The sequence below is a fragment of the Lynx rufus genome, unplaced genomic scaffold (assembly GCF_022079265.1).
Source record: "Lynx rufus isolate CCGP_SWC_20201006 ecotype Redwood Valley unplaced genomic scaffold, mLynRuf1.p SCAF_4, whole genome shotgun sequence".
Lineage (NCBI taxonomy): Eukaryota > Metazoa > Chordata > Mammalia > Carnivora > Felidae > Lynx > Lynx rufus.
In genome coordinates, this window is record NW_025814856.1 from 11498335 (window position 1) to 11517975 (window position 19641).

The 19641-nt window shown below is 51.9% G+C and overlaps 1 protein-coding gene across 2 annotated transcripts in view; it reads left to right on the top strand.

Moving 5' to 3' along the window:
* Positions 1 to 19431, top strand: part of AP1M1 (adaptor related protein complex 1 subunit mu 1) — a 30303-nt gene extending 10872 nt beyond the window's left edge. For both annotated transcript variants that reach the window (XM_047095336.1, XM_047095337.1), the window contains 7 exons: positions 9649 to 9775; positions 10898 to 11040; positions 11471 to 11542; positions 11972 to 12130; positions 17592 to 17717; positions 18299 to 18374; positions 18539 to 19431. In XM_047095336.1, the coding sequence (XP_046951292.1) occupies positions 9649 to 9775; positions 10898 to 11040; positions 11471 to 11542; positions 11972 to 12130; positions 17592 to 17717; positions 18299 to 18374; positions 18539 to 18561 (726 nt within the window). In that variant the 3' untranslated portion in view covers positions 18562 to 19431. The remainder of the gene's footprint in view (positions 1 to 9648; positions 9776 to 10897; positions 11041 to 11470; positions 11543 to 11971; positions 12131 to 17591; positions 17718 to 18298; positions 18375 to 18538) is intronic.
* The last annotated feature ends 210 nt before the right edge of the window (positions 19432 to 19641 follow it).

Consider the following 19641-nt stretch of genomic DNA (forward strand, 5'->3'; position numbering starts at 1 on the left):
TCTCCTGCCGCCTCTCCACCCCCTGGCAGCCGCTGCTCCGGTCGCGTCGCGCGTCGCTAGCCAGTAGGCCCCATGCTCCATGCCGCCTCTCTGCCAGCCTGTGCGGCCTGGGCCCGGGGGTCCTGCTCCTGACTGGCGTCAGAGCGCCACATCCCAGTGCCCGTGTTGTTCACCTGCATCTCCTCCCATAGGCGTTTTTCGTCTCACCTGTCACAAGAAGGGCGGGTACAGGTATTAGAGAGAGAGCACGAGCGAGCGCAGTCACGTACCTTGTATTACAGTTTGTGGTTATAACTGTCCCATTTGATCTTTGTTGCTCTTCTCTTACTGTGTGTAACTTACGTATTAACCTGTATTACAGGTATATACGTTTAGGAGAAAACATAGCACGTGATGAGGGTTCCCAGACATCCACTGGGGGTCTTGGACCGTCTTTCCTGCAGATAAGGGGGACTCCTCTAGTGTTGTCTTGTTGAGGTTGTCATATGCGTGGAATCCCAGAGTATGTGACCTTTTCAGTCTGGCTTCTTCCACTAAGCATAATGTCTTTGAGACTTATCCAAGTTGCTGTGTTTATCAAGAGCTTGTTTCTTCTTCTTCTTTTTTTTAACGTTTATTTATCATTGAGAGACAGAGAGACACAGAGCGTGAGCAGGGGAGGGGCAGAGAGAGGGGGAGACACAGAATCCAAAGCAGGCTCCAGGCTCCAAGCTGTGAGCACAGAGCCCGACGCGGGGCTCGAACTCACAAACCGCGGGATCATGACCTGAGCCGATGTCAGACGCTTAACCAACTGAGCCACCCAGGTGCGCCCCGCCTGTTTCTTCTTATATCCATTTGTATTTATTTTATTTTCGGAACCACACCGTGTTTATCCATTCACCTCTTGAAAGACTTTTGGGTTGTTTCCAGTGTTGGGCTATTGTGAGTGGAGTTGCTATAAACATTTCGTGTGCAGGTTTATGTGTAAACGGAAGTTTTTCTTTCTCGAGGGCAAATACCCAGAGTGGGATCGCTGAGTCACATGCTAAGCGTACATTTAACTTTATAAGAAACCGCCAGACCGTCTTCCAGAGTGGCTGCTCCATTTTTGCCTTTTCACCAGCGGTGGATGAGAGTTCTGGTGGTTCCATATCCTCGAGCACTGTTTTGATTTTCTGCATCTTAATAGATGTATTGTGCTAGCTTATTGTAGGTATAATTTGCAATTTCCCGATGGCTGATGATGTTAAATGCATCTCTGTGTGCTGCTTTGTCATCTGTATTTCATCTTTGGACAAGTGTCTTTTCATGTCTTTTGAGCATTTTTAAATTGGGTTGTTTCTTTTCTGATTGTTGCATTTTGAAAGTTCTTTATGTATCCTGGATAGAAGTCTCTTGTGAGATACGTGATTTGCAGGTATTTTCTCCCAGGCCGTCACTTGTCTTTTCATTCTTTTGGTACAGTGTCTTTCACAGGACAAAAGTTTTTAATTTTGAGAAAATCTAATTACCGATCTTTTTGTGCGTGTGCTTTTGGTGCCGCGCTGCCAAACCCAGGGTCATGTAGGTTTTCTCCTAAATTGTCTTCTAAAAGTTTTCTGGCTTTACATTTAGGTCCATGACCAACTTTGAGTTACGTTTTATATAAGCTATGAGGTTTGTGTCCATTGTGTGGATGTAGAACAGTGTTCTGCAATTGTTCCAACATCATTTTTTGAAAAACTACCCCTTTCTCCGTTAAACTGCCGCTGTATTTTTGTCAAAAATCAGCTGGCCGTATTTGTGTGAGTCTGCATTCACCTGTAGTATCTATTCATTCACCAACACTGCACTGTCTTTGACAACTGTAACTTTATTAAGTCTGAAAAGCAGGTAATGAGATCCTTCCAGCGTTTTTCTTTTTTCAAAATTGTTTTAGCTATTTAGTTCCTTTGCATAAAATATTAGCATCAGGAGGCATCTGGGTGGCTCAGTCAGTTGAGTGTCTGACTTTCAATTTTAGCCCAGGTCATGATCTCATGGTTGTGGGATTGAGCCCCACATGGGGCTCTGCACTGACGGCTCGGAGCCTGCTTGGGATTCTCTCTCTCCCTCTCTCTCTGCCCCTCTCCTGCTTGTACGCATGCACGCTCTGTCTCTCTCAAAATAAGTACATATATTTTTAAAAAGTTTAAAATGTTAGCATCAGCTTGTCTGTGTCTACAAAAAAAATCCTGCTGGATTTTGATTGGGATTTTATTAAATAACTATTAAATAATCAGCGTGGGGAGTGCCTGAGTGGCTCAGTTGGTTAAGCATCCGACTTCAGCTCAGGTCATGATCTCGCAGTCCGTGAGTTCAACCCCTGATTCAGGCCCTGTGTTGACAGCTCGGAGTCTGAGCCTGCTTCGATTCTGTATCTCTCTCTCTCTGCCCCTCCCTGCTCGCACTGTCTCTCTCCTCTTTTCCACAAATAAACATTAAAAAAATTTTTTAAATAAATAATCAGTGTGGAAGAGAATTGGTGTCATTAGTATATTAAGTCTCACAACCCACAAATGCTGTATGTCTCTCTAGTTAGGTCATCTTTTTTATTTTTTTTTAACATTTATTTATTTTTGAGAGACAGAGACAGAGCTTGAATGGGGAAGGGGCAGAGAGAGAGGGAGGCACAGAATCTGAAACAGGCTCTAGGCTCTGAGCTGTCAGCACAGAGCCCGACGTGGGCCTCAAACTCATGAACTGTGAGATCATGACCTGAGCCGAAGTTGGACACTTAACCGACTGAGCCACCCAGGCACCCCTAGTTACGTCATCTTTGATTTCATTCATAAACGTTTGGTAATTTTTACCATGTATATGTTATGTTAGAGTTATACTTAAGTATTTCATATTTTTGAAAGTATCATAAATTGTATATTTTAGATTTACTTGGTAGAAGTCACTTGTGAAACTATCTGAGCCTAGAGATTTCTGTTCCAGAATATTTTTAACTACAAATTTCAATCCTGTAGTAGTTATAGGATTCTTCGGGTCTTCTGTTTCATCTTGGGTGAGTTTTGGCAGTTTGTTGTTTTTAAGAAGCTGATCTACTTCATCAGAGTCATTGAGTTTATGCGTATAGTGTTCTCTGTAGTATTCCCTTACTGTCTTTTTAATGTCTGCAGGGTCGGTGCTGATGTCCCCTCTTTCATTCCTGATATCAGTCACTTATGTCATATTTTTTTTCTTTGTCAGTCTTGTGAGAGTTTCATCTATTTTATTGGTGATGAATTGGCTTTTACCAAGAATTGGCTTTTGATTTCATTGATTTTCCATTTTCAATTTCATTGATTTCTGTTCTTGGCTCTAGTTTTTCTTTCTCTGTGATTTGAGTTTGTTTTGCTCTTCTTTTTCTAGTTTCTTAAGTTGGAAGCGAAGATGCTGATTTGGAATCTTTCTTTTCTAATATAAAGATTTAATGTCGTACATGTCTAAGCAGTGCTTTAGCTACGACCCATAATTGGTATGTTAGATTTTCATCTTCAAAATATTTTCAAATTTCCCTTGAGACTTCAGTTTTGACTCATGGATTATTTATTTATTTATTTATTTATTTTAATGTTTATATATATATTTTTTCAACGTTTATTTATTTTTGGGACAGAGAGAGACAGAGCATGAACGGGGGAGGGGCAGAGAGAGAGGGAGACACAGAATCGGAAACAGGCTCCAGGCTCTGAGCCATCAGCCCAGAGCCTGACGCGGGGCTCGAACTCACGGACCGCGAGATCGTGACCTGGCTGAAGTCGGACGCTTAACCGACTGCGCCACCCAGGCGCCCCTTTAATGTTTATTTTTGAGAGAGAGAGAGAGAGAGGGCATGAGCAGGGGAGGGGCAGAGAGAGAGGGAGACACAGAATCCGAAGCAGACTTCAGGCTCTGAGCTGTCAGCACAGAGCCCGACACGAGACTTGAACCCACCAACTGCGAGATCATGACCTGAGCTGAAGTCAGACTCCTAACTGACTGAGCCACCCAGGCACCCTGACTCATGGATTATTTAATGAAAGTGTGTTAATTTTTAAATGTTTACTTATTTTTCTGTTACCTTATTGTCGTTTTTTTGTTTTTAATTTAATTACATTATTGTTTAAGAATATACTTTCTATGCGGTGCCTAGGTGACTTAGTCAGTTAAGCGTCTGACTCTTGGTTTCGGCTCAGATCATGATCTCATGGTTCGTGAGTTCCAGCCTTACATCGGTCTCCATGCTGACCATGTGAAGCCTGCTTGGGATTCTCTCTCTCAAAATAAATAAACTTTAAAATATATAAATATACTTTTTATAATGCCCATTCTTTAAAATTTAAGGTTTGTTTTAGTGACCCAGAATGTGATCTATCTTGCCAAACGTTCCAGGTACACTTGAAAAAAATATATATTTTGCTTTTGTTGGGTGGACTGTTCTGTAATTGCCAATTAAATCCTGTTGGTTGGTGACATTTATTTCTTCTAGCTTTTCTTACTCATTTTCTGTCTACTAGTTCTACCTATTATTGATAGCGTTAAAAGCCCCAGCTGTTAATTGCAGATTATGTCTTAGCATATTTTGAAGCTATGCTGTTAGGCACAGGCACATTTAGGATTCATATGTTTCCTTGGTGAAATGACCCTTTCTTTTATCATTATATAAGGTCCCTCTTTATCCCTGGTAATTTTTTTGCTCTGAAGTCTATTTTGCTATTAATATTGTCACTTCAGAGATTATTCCATCAGTGTTTACACACTATGTGTTTTTCTATCCTTTTACTTCTTTTTTTTAATCCTTTTATTTTTTTGAAGATTTTATTTTTAAGCAATCTCTACATCCAACATGGGGCTTGAACTCATAATTCCAAGATCAAGAGTCACACACTCCACTGACTGAGCCAGCTAGGTACCCCATCCTTTTATTTTATTTTTTTAAAGTTATTTAAATTCTAGTTATTGTTTCCGATTCTGTGTCTCCCTCTCTCTCTGCCCCTCGCCCGTTCATGCTGTGTCTCTCTCTGTCCCAAAAATAAATAAACGTTGAAAAAAAAAAAAAAAAAAGGGGCGCCTGGGTGGCGCAGTCGGTTAAGCGTCCGACTTCAGCCAGGTCACGATCTCGCGTTCCGTGAGTTCGAGCCCCGCGTCGGGCTCTGGGCGGATGGCTCAGAGCCTGGAGCCTGTTTCCGATTCTGTGTCTCCCTCTCTCTGCCCCTCGCCCGTTCATGCTCTGTCTCTCTCTGTCCCAAAAATAAGTAAACGTTGAAAAAAAAATAAATAAATAAATTCTAGTTAATATACACGGTAATGTCAGTTTCAAGTATACAGTGTAGTGATTCAGTACTTCCATACATCATCCAGTGCTCAAACTGGGTCATTTTTTAACATCCATTCTGGCAGTCTTTGTCTTTTAATTGATATGTTTAGAGCATTTATACTTACTGTAACTGTTAATTTGTTAGATTAAAATGTCTGCCATTTTATTGTTTTCTTTTTGTTGCCTCTGTTTTTCATTGTTTTTTTTTTTTTTCTTCCTATCCTTCCATGGTCTGTTTGAATGTTTTTAATATTCCATTTCATTTCTTTATGGTGGTTGTTACCATATCTCTTTATATAGTTGTATCTAGTGGTTGCTATAAAATGCATACTTACCTGCTTAGAATCAATATTTCACCACTTCACTTGGAATCCAGAAAGTTTCCTACCCCTCAATGCTAGAGCTGTTTTATACATTAATCTAGATGCATTGGAAACCACCTCCGACAGTGGTAAGATTTGTTGCTCTCAGTTCTCAAACATGCTTTAAAGCAGTCAAGACAATAACCCATTTAACTCAGACATTTGGCACTTCTGTGGCTCTCCCTCGATTTCCTGACTTTTCCCAGGTTTCCTTCCGGTATCATTTCCCTTCTGCCTAAAAAGCTACTCTTAGCTGTTCTTTCAGAACAGGTCTACTTTGCTTTTCCTCCATCTGAGAATGTCTTCGTTTCTGCTTCATTCTGAAGGATATTTCAACTGGATACAGGTTCTGGGTTGACAGTTGTCCTTTGGCTCCTTGAAAATGTTGTGACATTCCCTCCAGGTTCCATGCTTCCTGGTGAGAAATCCACGGTCACTCGAATCCATATTTCCCTGTAGGTAACACATTGATTTTCTCTGGATGCTTTCCAGATTTTTTCTTTGTCTTTAGTTTTCAGCAGATAGATTTGCTGTGTCTGGGTATGGATATCTTTAGGTTTCTCCTGTTTGGGATTTGTTCATCTTCTTGTATCTGTTTGGTTATGTCTCCTACCAAAATTGGGATGTTTGCAGCCATTATGTTCTCAAATATGTTTGCCCAGTGACATGAATATCAGACCTTTAGTCAGTGTCCCAAGGGCCCCTGAGGTGCTGTTTCTTTTATCCCATCTTTTTTTTTTCTCTTTGTTGTTTAGATTGGATGCTTCCTTCTGATCTGTCTTCAAGTTCACTGACCCTTTCCTGTTTTATCTCCATCCTTTTGTTGAGCCCATCCAGCAAGTTTTGTATTTCAGTTACTGCATCTTTTAGTTCTAAAATTTCCATTTGATTCTTCTTCCTATAGTCTGCTTCTTTACTGAGACTTTCTATTTTAACATTTGTTGCAAGGGTGTTTGTAATTTTTACATAACTGTTTAAAGTCTTTTGTCAGATAATTCCAACATTTGCATCAGCATTGGCATCTGTTGATTGTATTTTCCGTGTGAGTTAAATTTTCTTGGCTCTTTGTATGCTGAGTATTTTTAGATTGTATCTTGGACCTTTTTGAATGTTACATTATAAGATTCTAGGTCTTATTTAGATTATACAGAAAATGTCCGTATTTGTGTTCGAGCTGACAGTTGGCCTGGTTAGGTTCAGGCCACAAGTTGCAGCCCCCAATTTGCGGGCCGTAAGTATCAGTTCAGTTTTCAAAGCCTTCCTGCCATTTGCTATTTGAGTTTGTCCGGAGTATGCACTGCCTGGTGGTCTGTCTGGGACTGGGTGGTTTGTTTCTCAGAGTCTTTGGCATGCTAATTAGGATCCTAGCTACTCATGCCCAGTTCTAGAGTGCTCTGGAGACACAAATAACTTCATGGGTTTGCTTTCCTGGACTCCTCACTCTCTACTCTCTTTCTGGTATTTGTCAGCTGTTTAGGACTTCCCTTTTGGGTTCTGTGACCAACTGGGGGCTCTAGATCCCCACTCTGGCCTGCCTGCCTGCCTGCAGTGGGCCTGAATCCTGGGCTTGCCCCACCCTCTGGGAACAACAGCTAGGTTGCCTGGGGCCTGGAGGTGAGAGAACAGACAAGGGGGGAATCGGGGGATTTCCAAATGCCCTCTAAGCAGCAGGAGTTCCCCTTCTGGCCCTGAAGCCAGAGCTACAGGCTTCCGCCAGCTCAGTCAGCATCCCCAGGGCTCACTTCCACTTCCAGGTTTCCTCTGCACTTTCCCACGGGGCCTGGGTGCCGCGCTTTCAGTGGCTCGTCCCAGATCCACCCACTGTGCCTTTCAGTCTTTGATGATTGCCCATGGACCCTGCCCGTGTGTCGTCCTTGTAGCCAGTGGCAGGGAAGGGCATACAAGCCGACCCCACGTTACCCGCAGCCTGCTTGTGTTCACTTTGGAGATTATCATGACTGATCAGACCAGTCCCATCACGCGGCTCACTAGGGTGTGCCCTTTCCAGCTGCCGCAGGCAGTGCAGAAATGAGCCAGCTTGTCCGTCCTCAGATGTGTGTTTGGGGCAGCATCCTTACCTGGGCGGGCCTCCCGGAGCGGTGGGTCCTCCGGTGTGGGATTGTTGACGGTGCTTCCCCAAAAAGATTCTCCCAGTGGACTGCGCATAAACATATTTGCCTTTTTACTTTTTAAGTCTTGGAGCAAGACAGTGGCCTCAGTAACCACATGCCCCTCCTGCCTTTGTCTGAATTGTTTATTGAGCCCAGAACATGGTCCATCTGGCACTAGAGTGTGCTGGCCTATGAAAGCAGATCCGGGGGAACAGCCTGTAAATAGGTTATATGAAAACACTGGCAGTTCGATGGGTGTCCTGACCACAGTGCACCCAGCATGTGGCTGTGCCTGAAGGACCCTGTTCTTCCGTACACGGGGCAGCACGAGGCAGGTGCAGGTGTCCCAGATGCGCTAGAACACCGTCTTCCTGAGTCTGATCACAGAGCCGGCTGCTGAGTCCACACCGGCGTCCAGTTTCCGGTGACCTGGGTGTAACGGTGTACTTGAGCAGCTCAGCAGACATCCCTTCTGCACCCACCCATCCTGGTTGCCGCCTGCAGGGCTGAGATGAGCCTTGGGCCTGCACAGTTCTTCTCCCCTTCCTGAGCCCGCCTTCCCAGCATTGGTGACCTCACCTGTTCAGTTCCAGAGGGCTGTGTAGTCCCTACTCCCCACGCGGGGGGACGGCCCTCCACATCTAGGGGCAGTCACAGTTGGGAGCATGGGGGGGTGCCCAGAGCCCATCCCACCAGCGAGGGCCTACGTTTGCACGTACCTGCTGAGGACCTTCTGCCCCCAGGCACTGTCTTCGTGCTGGACCCAGCAGTGAGTGGCCTGACGCACCCCCTCACCAGAGTGGGGACAGAGGTGGACAGGCAGAGCTGACAAGAGGCAGAGGAGGAAGAGGTGGCCGCTGTGTGCAGTGGGGACAGTGAGAGGCCAGTGTGACCAGAGTATAGTGAGCAGTGAGGTGACAGAACCAGACGTTGCAGGGCCTTCTGTCCTGTTTTGTGCCTTTCCCGGGTTGTCGTTTCCTTGGTGCCTCGGTTTTCCACCTCCTTCAGAGGCGAAGGGCTCTCATGTTTGCCTGTGGTGCTTTCCAGATGCTTGAGTTAAAGGCTGGACAGATTTTCCTCCTTCTCTGTAGAAATAGGCAACTGGGGCAAGCCTTCCGGCATGTGGGTGTGGCTGGCACCTCTGAGGAGCGGCCCTCGTGGCCCCAAGGCCTGTGCATCTGCAGCCCTTGTTCTTGCCTGTGGGTGTGGACGTGGTGATGTGGGGTGGTCGTCATAGCTGTGGCCCCAGCGCCTCCGCCAGCCATTGTGTGGCCTCTGTTCTGTATCTAAAATGGGCCTGAGAAGAGGTGTTCCAGCAGCCTGGCTCCCTCAGGACAGCCTCAGGGTTTGCGTGGTGGCCTGTTGTGACTTTCTAATCACTATCTCAGATGCTTCCTGGCCTGCTCGTGAGCTACAGGGTTGCCCGAAGCATAACTCCGCCATGCAGACTGTTGGAGTGCACGGGGAAGGGCTCAGCCGTTACTCCTCTGACTTTATCTGGTGCTGTGGATCCATGGTCATCGGACCTCAGGGCAGCCCTGGGGAGCAGCGAGGTGTCAGGACCCGGGAAGCTCCGTCTTTAGGAAGTAGCGGATATGGGGCAGGTGGCCTCCTGAGGCCCCACTTGGAGAAACAGAGATCTCTAGAAAAGCAAGTGTGGCCTGCCTGGAGGAAGGCCAGCCTCGTGGTTGAGCAGGCACTGGTAGGGTCCTCGCTCAGCTGTGGCCTGAGGCCTAGAGGGCAGAGCCCACGGGTCGGCCTCTGTGACCCTGGCACAGAGGCTGGAGGGAGGCCGGGATGGGGAGAAGGGCATCGAGAATTGGGTGGCGGGAGGGTGTGAAGCTGGTGAGTGGGGACCTCCCTTCACGCCCGCCTCGCCGCCTCCCAGGTCAGTGCCAATGGCAACGTGCTGCGCAGCGAGATTGTGGGCTCCATCAAGATGCGGGTCTTCCTCTCAGGCATGCCCGAGCTGCGCCTGGGCCTCAACGACAAGGTTCTCTTCGACAACACGGGCCGTGAGTACCCCCCGCCACCCCCACTGCGTCCCTGTGGCCAGAGCGGGCCTGCGCTGAGCTCACAGCTGAGCTGAGGGAATACCCAGCTGCGTGGGCCAACGCGTGTACCCCAAGTACTTGCTTTAGAAACATGTTCAGGTTGTTTACAAGACAACTGTGAAAACTAGTAAATCCATAACTGGACGTAGAAAACATAGAAGAGCAGAGATCCCAAAGTCAAGTCCCCTCGTCACCCTATGGGCCAGAGTGCACGGGCGATCACCTCAGACGTCAAGTGGGGGAAGGGTCACGCAGGTCCACGACCCTGCCCTACACCATCTTGAAGGGAGCTGCGGGCTCAAGGTCAGGCCTTGCCTTGTTCTCTCCTGTCCTGTGCCAGCTCCTGCCCCCACCTGGAGTGCTGGGTCTGGGCTGTTTGAAGGCTACACACAGTGGCTCTGGCTCTTGCCACACGGCCTGCATGTAGCACCCCCTGTGGTGGGGCGGGGGCCAGAGTGATCTCAGGGACCCAGCGTGCCGAGTCTCTGTGTTGACAAATGGGACACCTGGCTCCTGGCCCACCACAGGCCCCCCGGCCATGGGAGTGGTGGCAGGGGTGGCCACACCATCACATCAGCAGTGAGGCCCCCTTGGGTGTCAGCCCGTCAGGGCAGCTCCTGTCCCTGGCTGGGCCCCACCTGCACAGCTCCTCTGTGGGATGGAAAACCAAGACAGGAACCCAGAACACAAGGGATGACGATGCGGCCGGGGCACACCGGGAGCCCTGAGCCGTCGCCCCGCGTCTCCAGCCGGGTCTGTTATACATTCAGCAGACTCGCCCTGGGCAGGAGCGCCAGCTAAGCCACGGACTGGCTGCTGGGGGCCAGAGTGACCCAGGCCAGCCAGCCCTGCCCTCAGCCCGAGCCCAGGGTCAGGACGTGACAGGGCTTCCAAGGGGCTGCGGAGGGACGGGGGAGGTCGTCCAGGAACCCGGGCCCCTTGGCATTCGTGACCCAGACGCTCTCGCGGATTTGAGGGGCAGCTCTGCTCTGCCAGGGGTGAGCCCCCGGGATTGACAGTGTTGCCGAGGGAGTGACCCGGAGGGGCTAGGGTCTGTCCTGCCCTCACCCCGCCTCCCCGCAGGTGGCAAGAGCAAGTCCGTGGAGCTGGAGGATGTGAAGTTCCACCAGTGTGTGCGACTCTCACGCTTCGAGAACGACCGCACCATCTCCTTCATCCCCCCAGATGGCGAGTTCGAGCTCATGTCCTACCGCCTCAACACCCACGTGCGTGCGCCCGCCCTCCACCGGGGCAGGCTTTCCTCCAGGGCGGCCCGCGGGAGGCTCCAGACAGGCTCCCGCCCCCTCCCTGCTGGGTGGGAACGGTCCCTGTCCCCGAGCTGACACCCAGGGCACGAACAGCTCCCTATGGGCTGCCCGGCTCTGCAGAGCCGGTGTTTGACAGCTCGGGGCTCTGAACCATTTGAGGGACCGGAGCCCTTTGGCCCTACTGCCCCCACTGCAGGCAGCCCCGGTGACGTGTTCTGCATTTTCAGAGGCCCCTCTGTGTGCGTGTCCATCTGGCCTGGCTGGGACTCGTCCGGCAGCCCCGGGCAGTGTCTTGCTGGGCTCACGCCTGGCAGATGGTCCCTTGCCTCGGGCCTCAGTGTCCCCTCTGGGGGAAAGGTGTGAGTGCTGCGTTCGCTTTCCCCAACAGGTCAAGCCCTTGATATGGATCGAGTCCGTGATCGAAAAGCATTCCCACAGCCGCATCGAGTACATGATCAAGGTGCGTGCACACCCGGCACACAACGCCAACCTGGGGACGAGGGCAGTGAGAGAGGGGGGCTGTGGATAGCCTCGCCGGCTCAGGGCTGACTATCCAGGCCTAACCAGGCCTAACCAGGGCAGGGACACCGTGGGGCTCTATGACCCCTGTCCGGGGAGATCAGGCCTGTGGCTGAGGTCCGTGCTGCCTCACTGACCCAGAGGGGAGAATGGGGAGCCCTGAAGGCCAAGGGGACTGGAGGCTATAGGGAGGGTCTCAGGTGGCAGGAGGGTACGAGCTGAGCCTGGAGAACCGGGGTCAGCTTGATAGGGGGCCCCCGGGGCCGGGCCAGGCCAGGGGGGTGGGGCCCTTGCCGGGGCAGGCCGGGTCGGGGCCGGGCCTTCTCACCTGTGCCTTCTGCAACCTTGGCTGCATCGGCCTCGTCTCCAGGCCAAGAGCCAGTTCAAGCGGCGGTCAACGGCCAACAACGTGGAGATCCACATCCCCGTGCCCAACGACGCCGACTCCCCCAAGTTCAAGACGACAGTGGGGAGTGTGAAGTGGGTCCCCGAGAACAGTGAGATCGTGTGGTCCATCAAGTCCTTCCCGGTGAGCACCCTTCTCAGTGGGGTGCCCCTCGACTTCCTCCCACGCCCCGCCTGCCCCCTGTGCCCATCCCAGCACACAGCGGCCTCAAAGCGGGGCACGGGGCCAGGATCCCCGCGGACGGAGAGCCGAGGGGCGGGCCAAGCGAGGAGGGAAAGCCGGAGCAGGCACGTGCAGCTTGTCCGAACAGCACCATCTCCAGCGTCAGGGCAGCACCCCTGCCTCTCTCCCTCCCTCCTGCCCTCCCTCTGGCACTCCGGGTCAGAACTCCGCTTCCCTTGAGGGGAGCAGACTGCCTCGAGGCCTGAGCAGCGTGGGTTTCGGACTCCAGCACGAGCTCCGGGAACGTAGAGCACTTCGTGCTGGCGTAGATGCCTGGCTTGTGGTCAGGGTTTTGAGCACTTGAGTCTGGGTTTGTAGCAGTGGCAGCCGGAGAGCCGGGAAGGGGAGTGTGCACCCCCGTGCTGTGCTGATTACAGCCCGTTGCCGTTTTCCTCGTCATGAACGAGACGAGACTCCTTTCCTTAGGCCTGGGGGCCGTTTGCATTTCTTTCTCTGGAAATTACGGCAGCTGTCCCCTTCATTTCTCTGTCAGGTTTGGTCATTTTCTTCGTTTCTGAGAGCTCTTTTTATATGGGCAAGATTAAGCAAAGCTTTTTCTCTGATACGAGTTGCAGGAGGTTTTCCCTAGTTTGATGTTCTCTTTTGGCTTTGTTTCTGGTGGTTTTTGCTGTGTGACCTGTTTTCTTTTTTGAAAAAATTTTTATTTAGTTTGTGAGAGACAGAGGGGCACAGAGAGGGCGAGAGAATCCCAAGCAGGCTGTGCAGTCAGCACGGAGCCCACCGGGGGGGCTCAGTCCCACGAACCGTGGGATCATGACCTGAGCCAAAACCAAGAAAATGAAGCCGCTGTGTGACTTTTTCAAAATTGCTTCTTTGCTTTATGACTGTTGTTTAATGTAGTCAGATTTCTCAGTCCTTTCTTTTTATGGTGTCTGGACTGTAAGTCATACTTTGAAAGGCCTCACCTTTCCCAGATATAAAGGAATTCACCCATATTTGCTTCTAGAACCTGTATAGTGGCATTTTTTGTAACCTTGGCTTTTACGTCCTTTCAGAGCTAGGTCTGGTAAATGGGATGAGGTATAGGTCCAGTTTTGTCTTCTTCCAAATGGCTATCCAGTTTTCTAACATCATTTACTAAAAAGTCTTACCTTCCCCCAGTGGTTTTGAAATGCCATGTTTATCAAATATCAAATTTTCATATGGCATAAGGTCTCTTTCTGAATGTCCTATTGTCTATCTGTCCATGCAGCGAGGCCACATTTTAACTCAGGGCTTTAGTCTATGTTTTAACATCTGATGAGGCCAGGCCCACCTCCCCCCCCCCCCCCAACCCCCCATATCCATCTCTTGTCTGTTTCCTGGTGATTCTTGCTTGTTTAGTTTTCCTTAATGAATTTTGGAATCTGTTTGTTTGTACTAAATACCAAAGTCAGTTAGAACACTTCTATGAGGCTTTGTCCTTTATGAGGACTTTGTCCTGTGTCCTTTTATGAGACTGACCTTTGTGTCAGTCTCACCTTTGTGCTTTTGGGGATGTTTGGATGTTTACCTTATATACTTCACATAGCCTTTCCCTAGGTGTAAAAAAGTGCATTTATTGAAATACAACATGCAGAAAAGTACACAAATGGAATGTGAATGAGTCAATGAACTTCCTCAGGGGGAAACATCCATGTGTCTGGAACTAGATAAAAGCCACAGAACATCCCCTGCCCTCAGGAGCCTCCAGGGCTCACGACCAGTTGACACATTTCTCATAAAGATGCTTTAAAAAAATTTTTGTTTTATGTTTATTTTTAAGAGAGACAGTGCAAGAGGGGGAGGGGCAGAGAGAGAGGGAGACACAGAACCCAAAGCAGGCTCCGGGCTCTGAGCTGTCAGCACAGAGCCCAACGTGGGGCTTGAACTCACAAGCCGTGAGATCATGACCTGAGCTAAAGTCAGATGCTTCACCGACTGAGCCACCCAGGCGCCCCTCTTGTGAGGATGATTTTTAAGTCAGTGTGTCGGTGAGTGGGGTCTTCTCTTCCATTGTGTCTTCCAGCAGGTGGCTGATGTTTGTATGGTAGTTTTACGCCCTAGTTCCCTCCTGTATTTTTGGTTTATGGTAGTTTTTCTTTCAATTCCTGTGCATCTTCAGATACTCCTTCGTATCATTTACAACCAGATACGGTTTTCCCTTCTCTGCTGTTGTTGGGCATTTGATGGCTCCGGTGTCTCCTTGCTTTGGCTGCTGTCTCCAGGGCCCGTAAGTGGAGGTGGAGAGTGACCTCTGGTCTGGGCCCCAGCTGGAGGCGCTGGGCGTCCTCCCCCCAAGTCTGACACCACGTGGGGCCGTGGACTCGATCCAGCCCTTACTTTCCTGTGTTTTCGGCACAAATGGGTAACAAATTCATCCAGGCGCCCCTTTGGTGTCTCAGTTCAGATCTGTTAACGGGTGGATCTCGAAACATGGCTGCCTTCCGGTAAGCTCCACCCGATCGAGGCATATTTCCTTTTTAAAGCACCGTTGAACTGCGTTAACACTGTGCATAACTTTTGCACGCTGATGTTTGTAACCGAGGCTGACTTTTTTTGGGGGCGCTCTCTGTTCTGCCTGTTCCGTAATTACCCCATGCCCCATTTCCATGCCGCAGGGCAGTTTGAGGAGCGTGGATGTCGTCTGGTCTTGAAGTTGATAGAATTTGGCTGTGTGACCTTCCAGATCTCGACTACTTTCTCTCTTCTGTGGAAATTGGGCCATTCAGAGTTTCCATTTCTGTTACAGGCTGTTTGGGTAAATTGTTTCCCTTCAAAAAGCCAGCCAACCTAAGCAGGTTTTTAAGTTGTCTGCCAAGTTGGAGAAAGTGGTCTTTCTTTTTCTTTTTCTTTTTTTTTTTTCCCATTATGATGGTTACTTCTACCTTGTTATTGTTTTTTTTTTATTTTTTTTTTTAACATTTATTTATTTTTGAGACAGAGAGAGAGCATGAACAGGGGAGGGGCAGAGAGAGAGGGAGACACAGAATCTGAAACAGGCTCCAGGCTCTGAGCTATCAGCACAGAGCCCGACGCGGGGCTCGAACCCACGGACCGTGAGATCATGACCTGAGCCGAAGTCGGACGCTTAACCGACCGAGCCACCCAGGCGCCCCTACCTTGTTATTTTTTATTTTGTCTATTTGGGCCTTCTGTCTTCCTTGATAAAGCTACCTAGTGGCTTCTCTCTTTTCTTTTTTTTCCCCCAGATTTGATTTTTAATTTTGTTGTAATGTTTTCCAGTCTTTTATAAGTCTTCGGTTTAAATTTCTTCATCCTTTCCTTGTTCTAAGTTTTCTTTCTTTTTTAAAAAAAATTTTTAATGTTAATTAACTTCTAGAGAGAGAGAGACAGAGCATGAGCAGGGAGGGGCAGAGAGAGAGAGGGAGGCACAGAATCCAAGCAGGCTCCAGGCTCCGAGCTGTCAGCACAGAGCCCGACACGGGGCTCGAACCCACCAACTGCAAGATCTTGACCGGAGCCGAAGTTGGATGCTTAAGCAACTGAGCCACCCAGGCTCCATCCTTGTTCTGAGTTTTCAAGTTGGATAGTTTCATTTGATGATTTTGTTTTAAAATGTATATCGCCACAAGTATTTAAGCCATAAATATTCTCACGAGCCCTGCCTTAGCTATATAACGCTTAGATTCTGACATGTCCTATTTGATGTGATCATCTAGAAATTCTGTAATCAAACAGAGTGGGTTGTTCTTTTTAAATTTCCTCGGGGAAGGGCCTTCTGTTTTCTTTTCTCCTCACTACAGATTTGGAGCACTGAGGCCAGACTGTTATTCTTGTCGTTTCCGTTTCTGGGATTTCTTGAAGTGTTTGTTGTATGCGAATGGAAGGTCAGAGTTTGCAGATCCCCTGCGTGCACTTGGGAGGAAGGCAGGGCTTCTGCTGGCGGGGAGAGAGCCCACGAGGTCTGCGTGACGCCGAGGTAGCGTCTGCCCGTCAGCTCGGCCTTCCTCCGGCTCCCTCTGCGCCTCGTGTGGCGCCTGCTTCACAAGCTGCTGCCGCGTGAGTTGGTGGCGTGGATACTCGCAGCTATGGTGTCTTCCCTGTGGACCGCGGGACCGCGGCCTCCGGGACCATGGCCTGTCCTCCTTGCACCTGTGACTGCTGCCCTGCGTTCTCCCCTGCCGTTTGTCTGCCTCTGGCTGGTGCGCCTTCGCCGGGTCTTCCTGCGCGTGTGGCCTTTCTCTGCTTTTGCGGCACAGAGTTGTGTTTTGGCCTGTGAGCCGGCCTGTAGGTCTCTCTCGCTCTCGGGGGACTTGCACCCGCTGACATCGGTGTGACGGACACGGGGCGGGCGAGCCGACGCGCCGCTGCCCCTCGGCCTGTCCTCGTGCTTTCGTTTCCCCTTTTGTCTTTATAAGGCTCAGATTTGGGGTCCGGTTACTGTTTCATACACACAGGCTGATGATGAAGCGGCTTTAGTTCCTCAGCTGCCTGCTTTGTCTGCGGGACCGCATTATTCTCCCCTCATTGTCCCAGAGTCTTTACTCAGCACATGTCACTGGCTCAGGCAGAGTCCCTGCTGTGGCCCTGGCCCTGGCGGTGGTGAACACACTGGCCGCTGGCTCCGCCCCAAGGAGGGGAGCATGAGGGGAGCACGAGCGCAGGCCGGGAGCCGGGGCTCCGCTCCGCTCTGCTCTGCCCGAGAAGCTCCAGGACCACCCCTGCCTGCTCCGGCCAGAAGCAGCCCTGCTCAGCAGCCGCTCCCGCCAGAGCCGTGGGGGTCACCTGGTGTCCTGGGCGCGATGAGGGCCGCGCTCTCTTTGCTCCCTACTCCTCTAGGTGCGACACCCTGGGCGCTTGGATGGCCGGGCTGAGATGCCTCACTCCCGTCCGGGCCTGGGCTTCCGGTCATTCAGGGGCCATCTCTGGGAGCAGGACCCGAGTCCAACCCATCAGTCAGCCCCCAACCTCCATCTTTCACTTTTGTCATCTCCCTCTGTTCACCATGCCTCACCTTGACCTTCCCCCTCTGCTTCCACGTGCCGCCCAGACATGGGGCAGGTGGGGCTGTTCCCTCGGGCTCTGGCCTCAGCAGGTGGTCCACACCTCGTGCCTCCTTTCCCTGCCTGAGGCCTGTCAGTCTAGGCATCCTTGAAGCAACTAGTCTTCATTCCCTGAGAGTCTGTGCCACTCTCTTGATCCTAACAATTCGGCGATTTTCTGCAGCATGCCTGCGATCGGGCCGGCTCAGCTGGGCTAAGTGTAAGTGTGTCTGAGGAGCCGAGACTCTGGGAGACCGCGGCCACGCAGGAAGGGGCTCCGTGGCCGGGCCAGCAACTTGGCGCCCTGCAGGAGCAGCTGTTGGCTGAGCTGGGCCGGGGCCTTGGCCTGACCGTCTCTCCCTCGTCTGCTCCCCCAGGGTGGCAAGGAGTACCTGATGCGGGCCCACTTTGGCCTTCCGAGCGTGGAGGCGGAGGACAAGGAGGGCAAGCCCCCGATCAGCGTCAAGTTTGAGATCCCCTACTTCACTACCTCTGGCATCCAGGTACATGCGGCCAGGGCCGCAGGGCCCCAGAGCACACGTGGACAGGCCCAGGCCTCCATCCCAGCTCGGGTTGCTGCAGCCAGCGTGGACAACGGTGCTGGTCTGCCTTCCCAGGGCGCCGACGTGCTGCCCCGGCTCTGCCGCCCTCCTCGGCAGCCTGGTCCCACCCCTGTCCACACAGACCTCACCCTGAACTTCAGCCCTGAGATTAGAGAGTCGTTCCGCCCCCAGAACTAGAGTTTGAGCCTCCGGTGTTCGCGCACCTGCCACCACAGGGCCTGTTTTCCAAATCCGCGAGGGGAGGTGAACTCTGGGCCTCCTCTCCAGGAGTCTGCTGGAGGGCCGTGTCTGAGAGGGCACAGCCTGGCTCTTCCCCGCACCTTCTGGCAGTGACCGCTCCCTCCCGCGGTGTCCACACACTCCAGACAGATGCCCCTTCCCCCTCCCCCCCCCCCACACCTCTGCCTGTGCTTGCCTGCTCCTCCTCATAGCCTCCCCTCCCCTCCCTGGCCCCGAGGGAGTGACGGGGTGGGGGCGAGGGGCAGCACGCACGTACTCAGGCCCTGCTGCCCGTGCCCTAGGTGCGCTACCTGAAGATCATTGAGAAGAGCGGCTACCAGGCTCTGCCGTGGGTCCGGTACATCACTCAGAACGGAGGTGCGTGCAGCCCGCCACGGGCGGTGCAGACAGGCTTCCTGGTGGCCGCCCCCCTGTGCCCCAGGTGGTGCACACAGAGCAGCCCCAGGGTTGTGGTGGGGGAGGGGGGCGGCCCCGCCCCCAGGTGCGGAGCAGAAAACCAACGTCTCCTTCCCTGCTTCTAGATTACCAGCTCCGGACCCAGTGACGGGCCCCACGGCCAGCGCTGGCGCTCCAGGTGGAAGCACCCGGAGGAAGCACCTGCCGAGCCTGCGGGATGGAGGAGGGGCGCCCCCCTGGCTGCCGGCCACCCTCCCGGCTCCTCCCGGCTCCTCCCGGGCCCCACCTCCTCCAGGCACACCTGCTCTGCCGTTGCCACTCTCGTCCCTGAGGTCCCTTCTCCCAGAAGAGGCTCATCTTCGAGAAGTCTTGTCTCTCTGCCCCCTGAGTCAGTTTGAGGGGAAGGAAATGAAATCTTTCCCTCCAGAGATCAAATGCAGCCTTCTGTGCTGTTTAGCTCCCAGGCGCCAGAAAGATTGGGAAATGCCCGCCGGACTGCTGGCCGCACGCGGCATGTGGCCGGGCCGGCAGGGCCGCTGTTTTATTGCCGTTCTGCTGAACGTCGTAGGTTTATAAGTGTCCCCAGAGTTTGTCTTGTTCGTCCATCGTTGTTTACGTGAACCTCACTGTGTGCACCCCCCGCCCCTTGTCCTGAAGCGCTCTTGGGCAGCACTTAGCGCGGGCGGGCTCGCCCCCCCACCCCCCTCAGCAGCGCCAGCACCGGGTGGCCCTCCCACGTCCGGCCGGAACCTGGCACTCGGGTCTGTGGCTGCAGCTTCTGACTGCTCCTCGGGGCTCCCGGCCTAGACCCCCGGCTTCAGCGGAGGTGCCTTCCCAGGGTGAGCCGTGCCGTGCAAGGCCATCACCCAGCCACATCAGTGTTTGTCCCCCGGGGGACCGCCGGCCCCATAGGGCGGGGGGCACGGGCCATCCCCGTCTGTGCTGGGTCACCCACCGCACCACCACCCTGTCTGTGTCCGTGTCACACGATTACATTAAATTCCATTACTTAAACACACTGCCTGCCTTCCCTCAGGTGCAGCGTGCTGCGGACTCCTGGGTGGCCAGGGCTAGGTGCTGGACTCACATCAAGGTCCTCTCTGAGCTCACTAGAAATGCACGTTCACAGACCCCCCCCCCCCCCCCCACCACCACCAACCTGCCGAGGCAGAGTCTCTGGGATCGAGGCCCAGGAGACCTCTCAACAGTTTCCACCTGTGGTTCATAT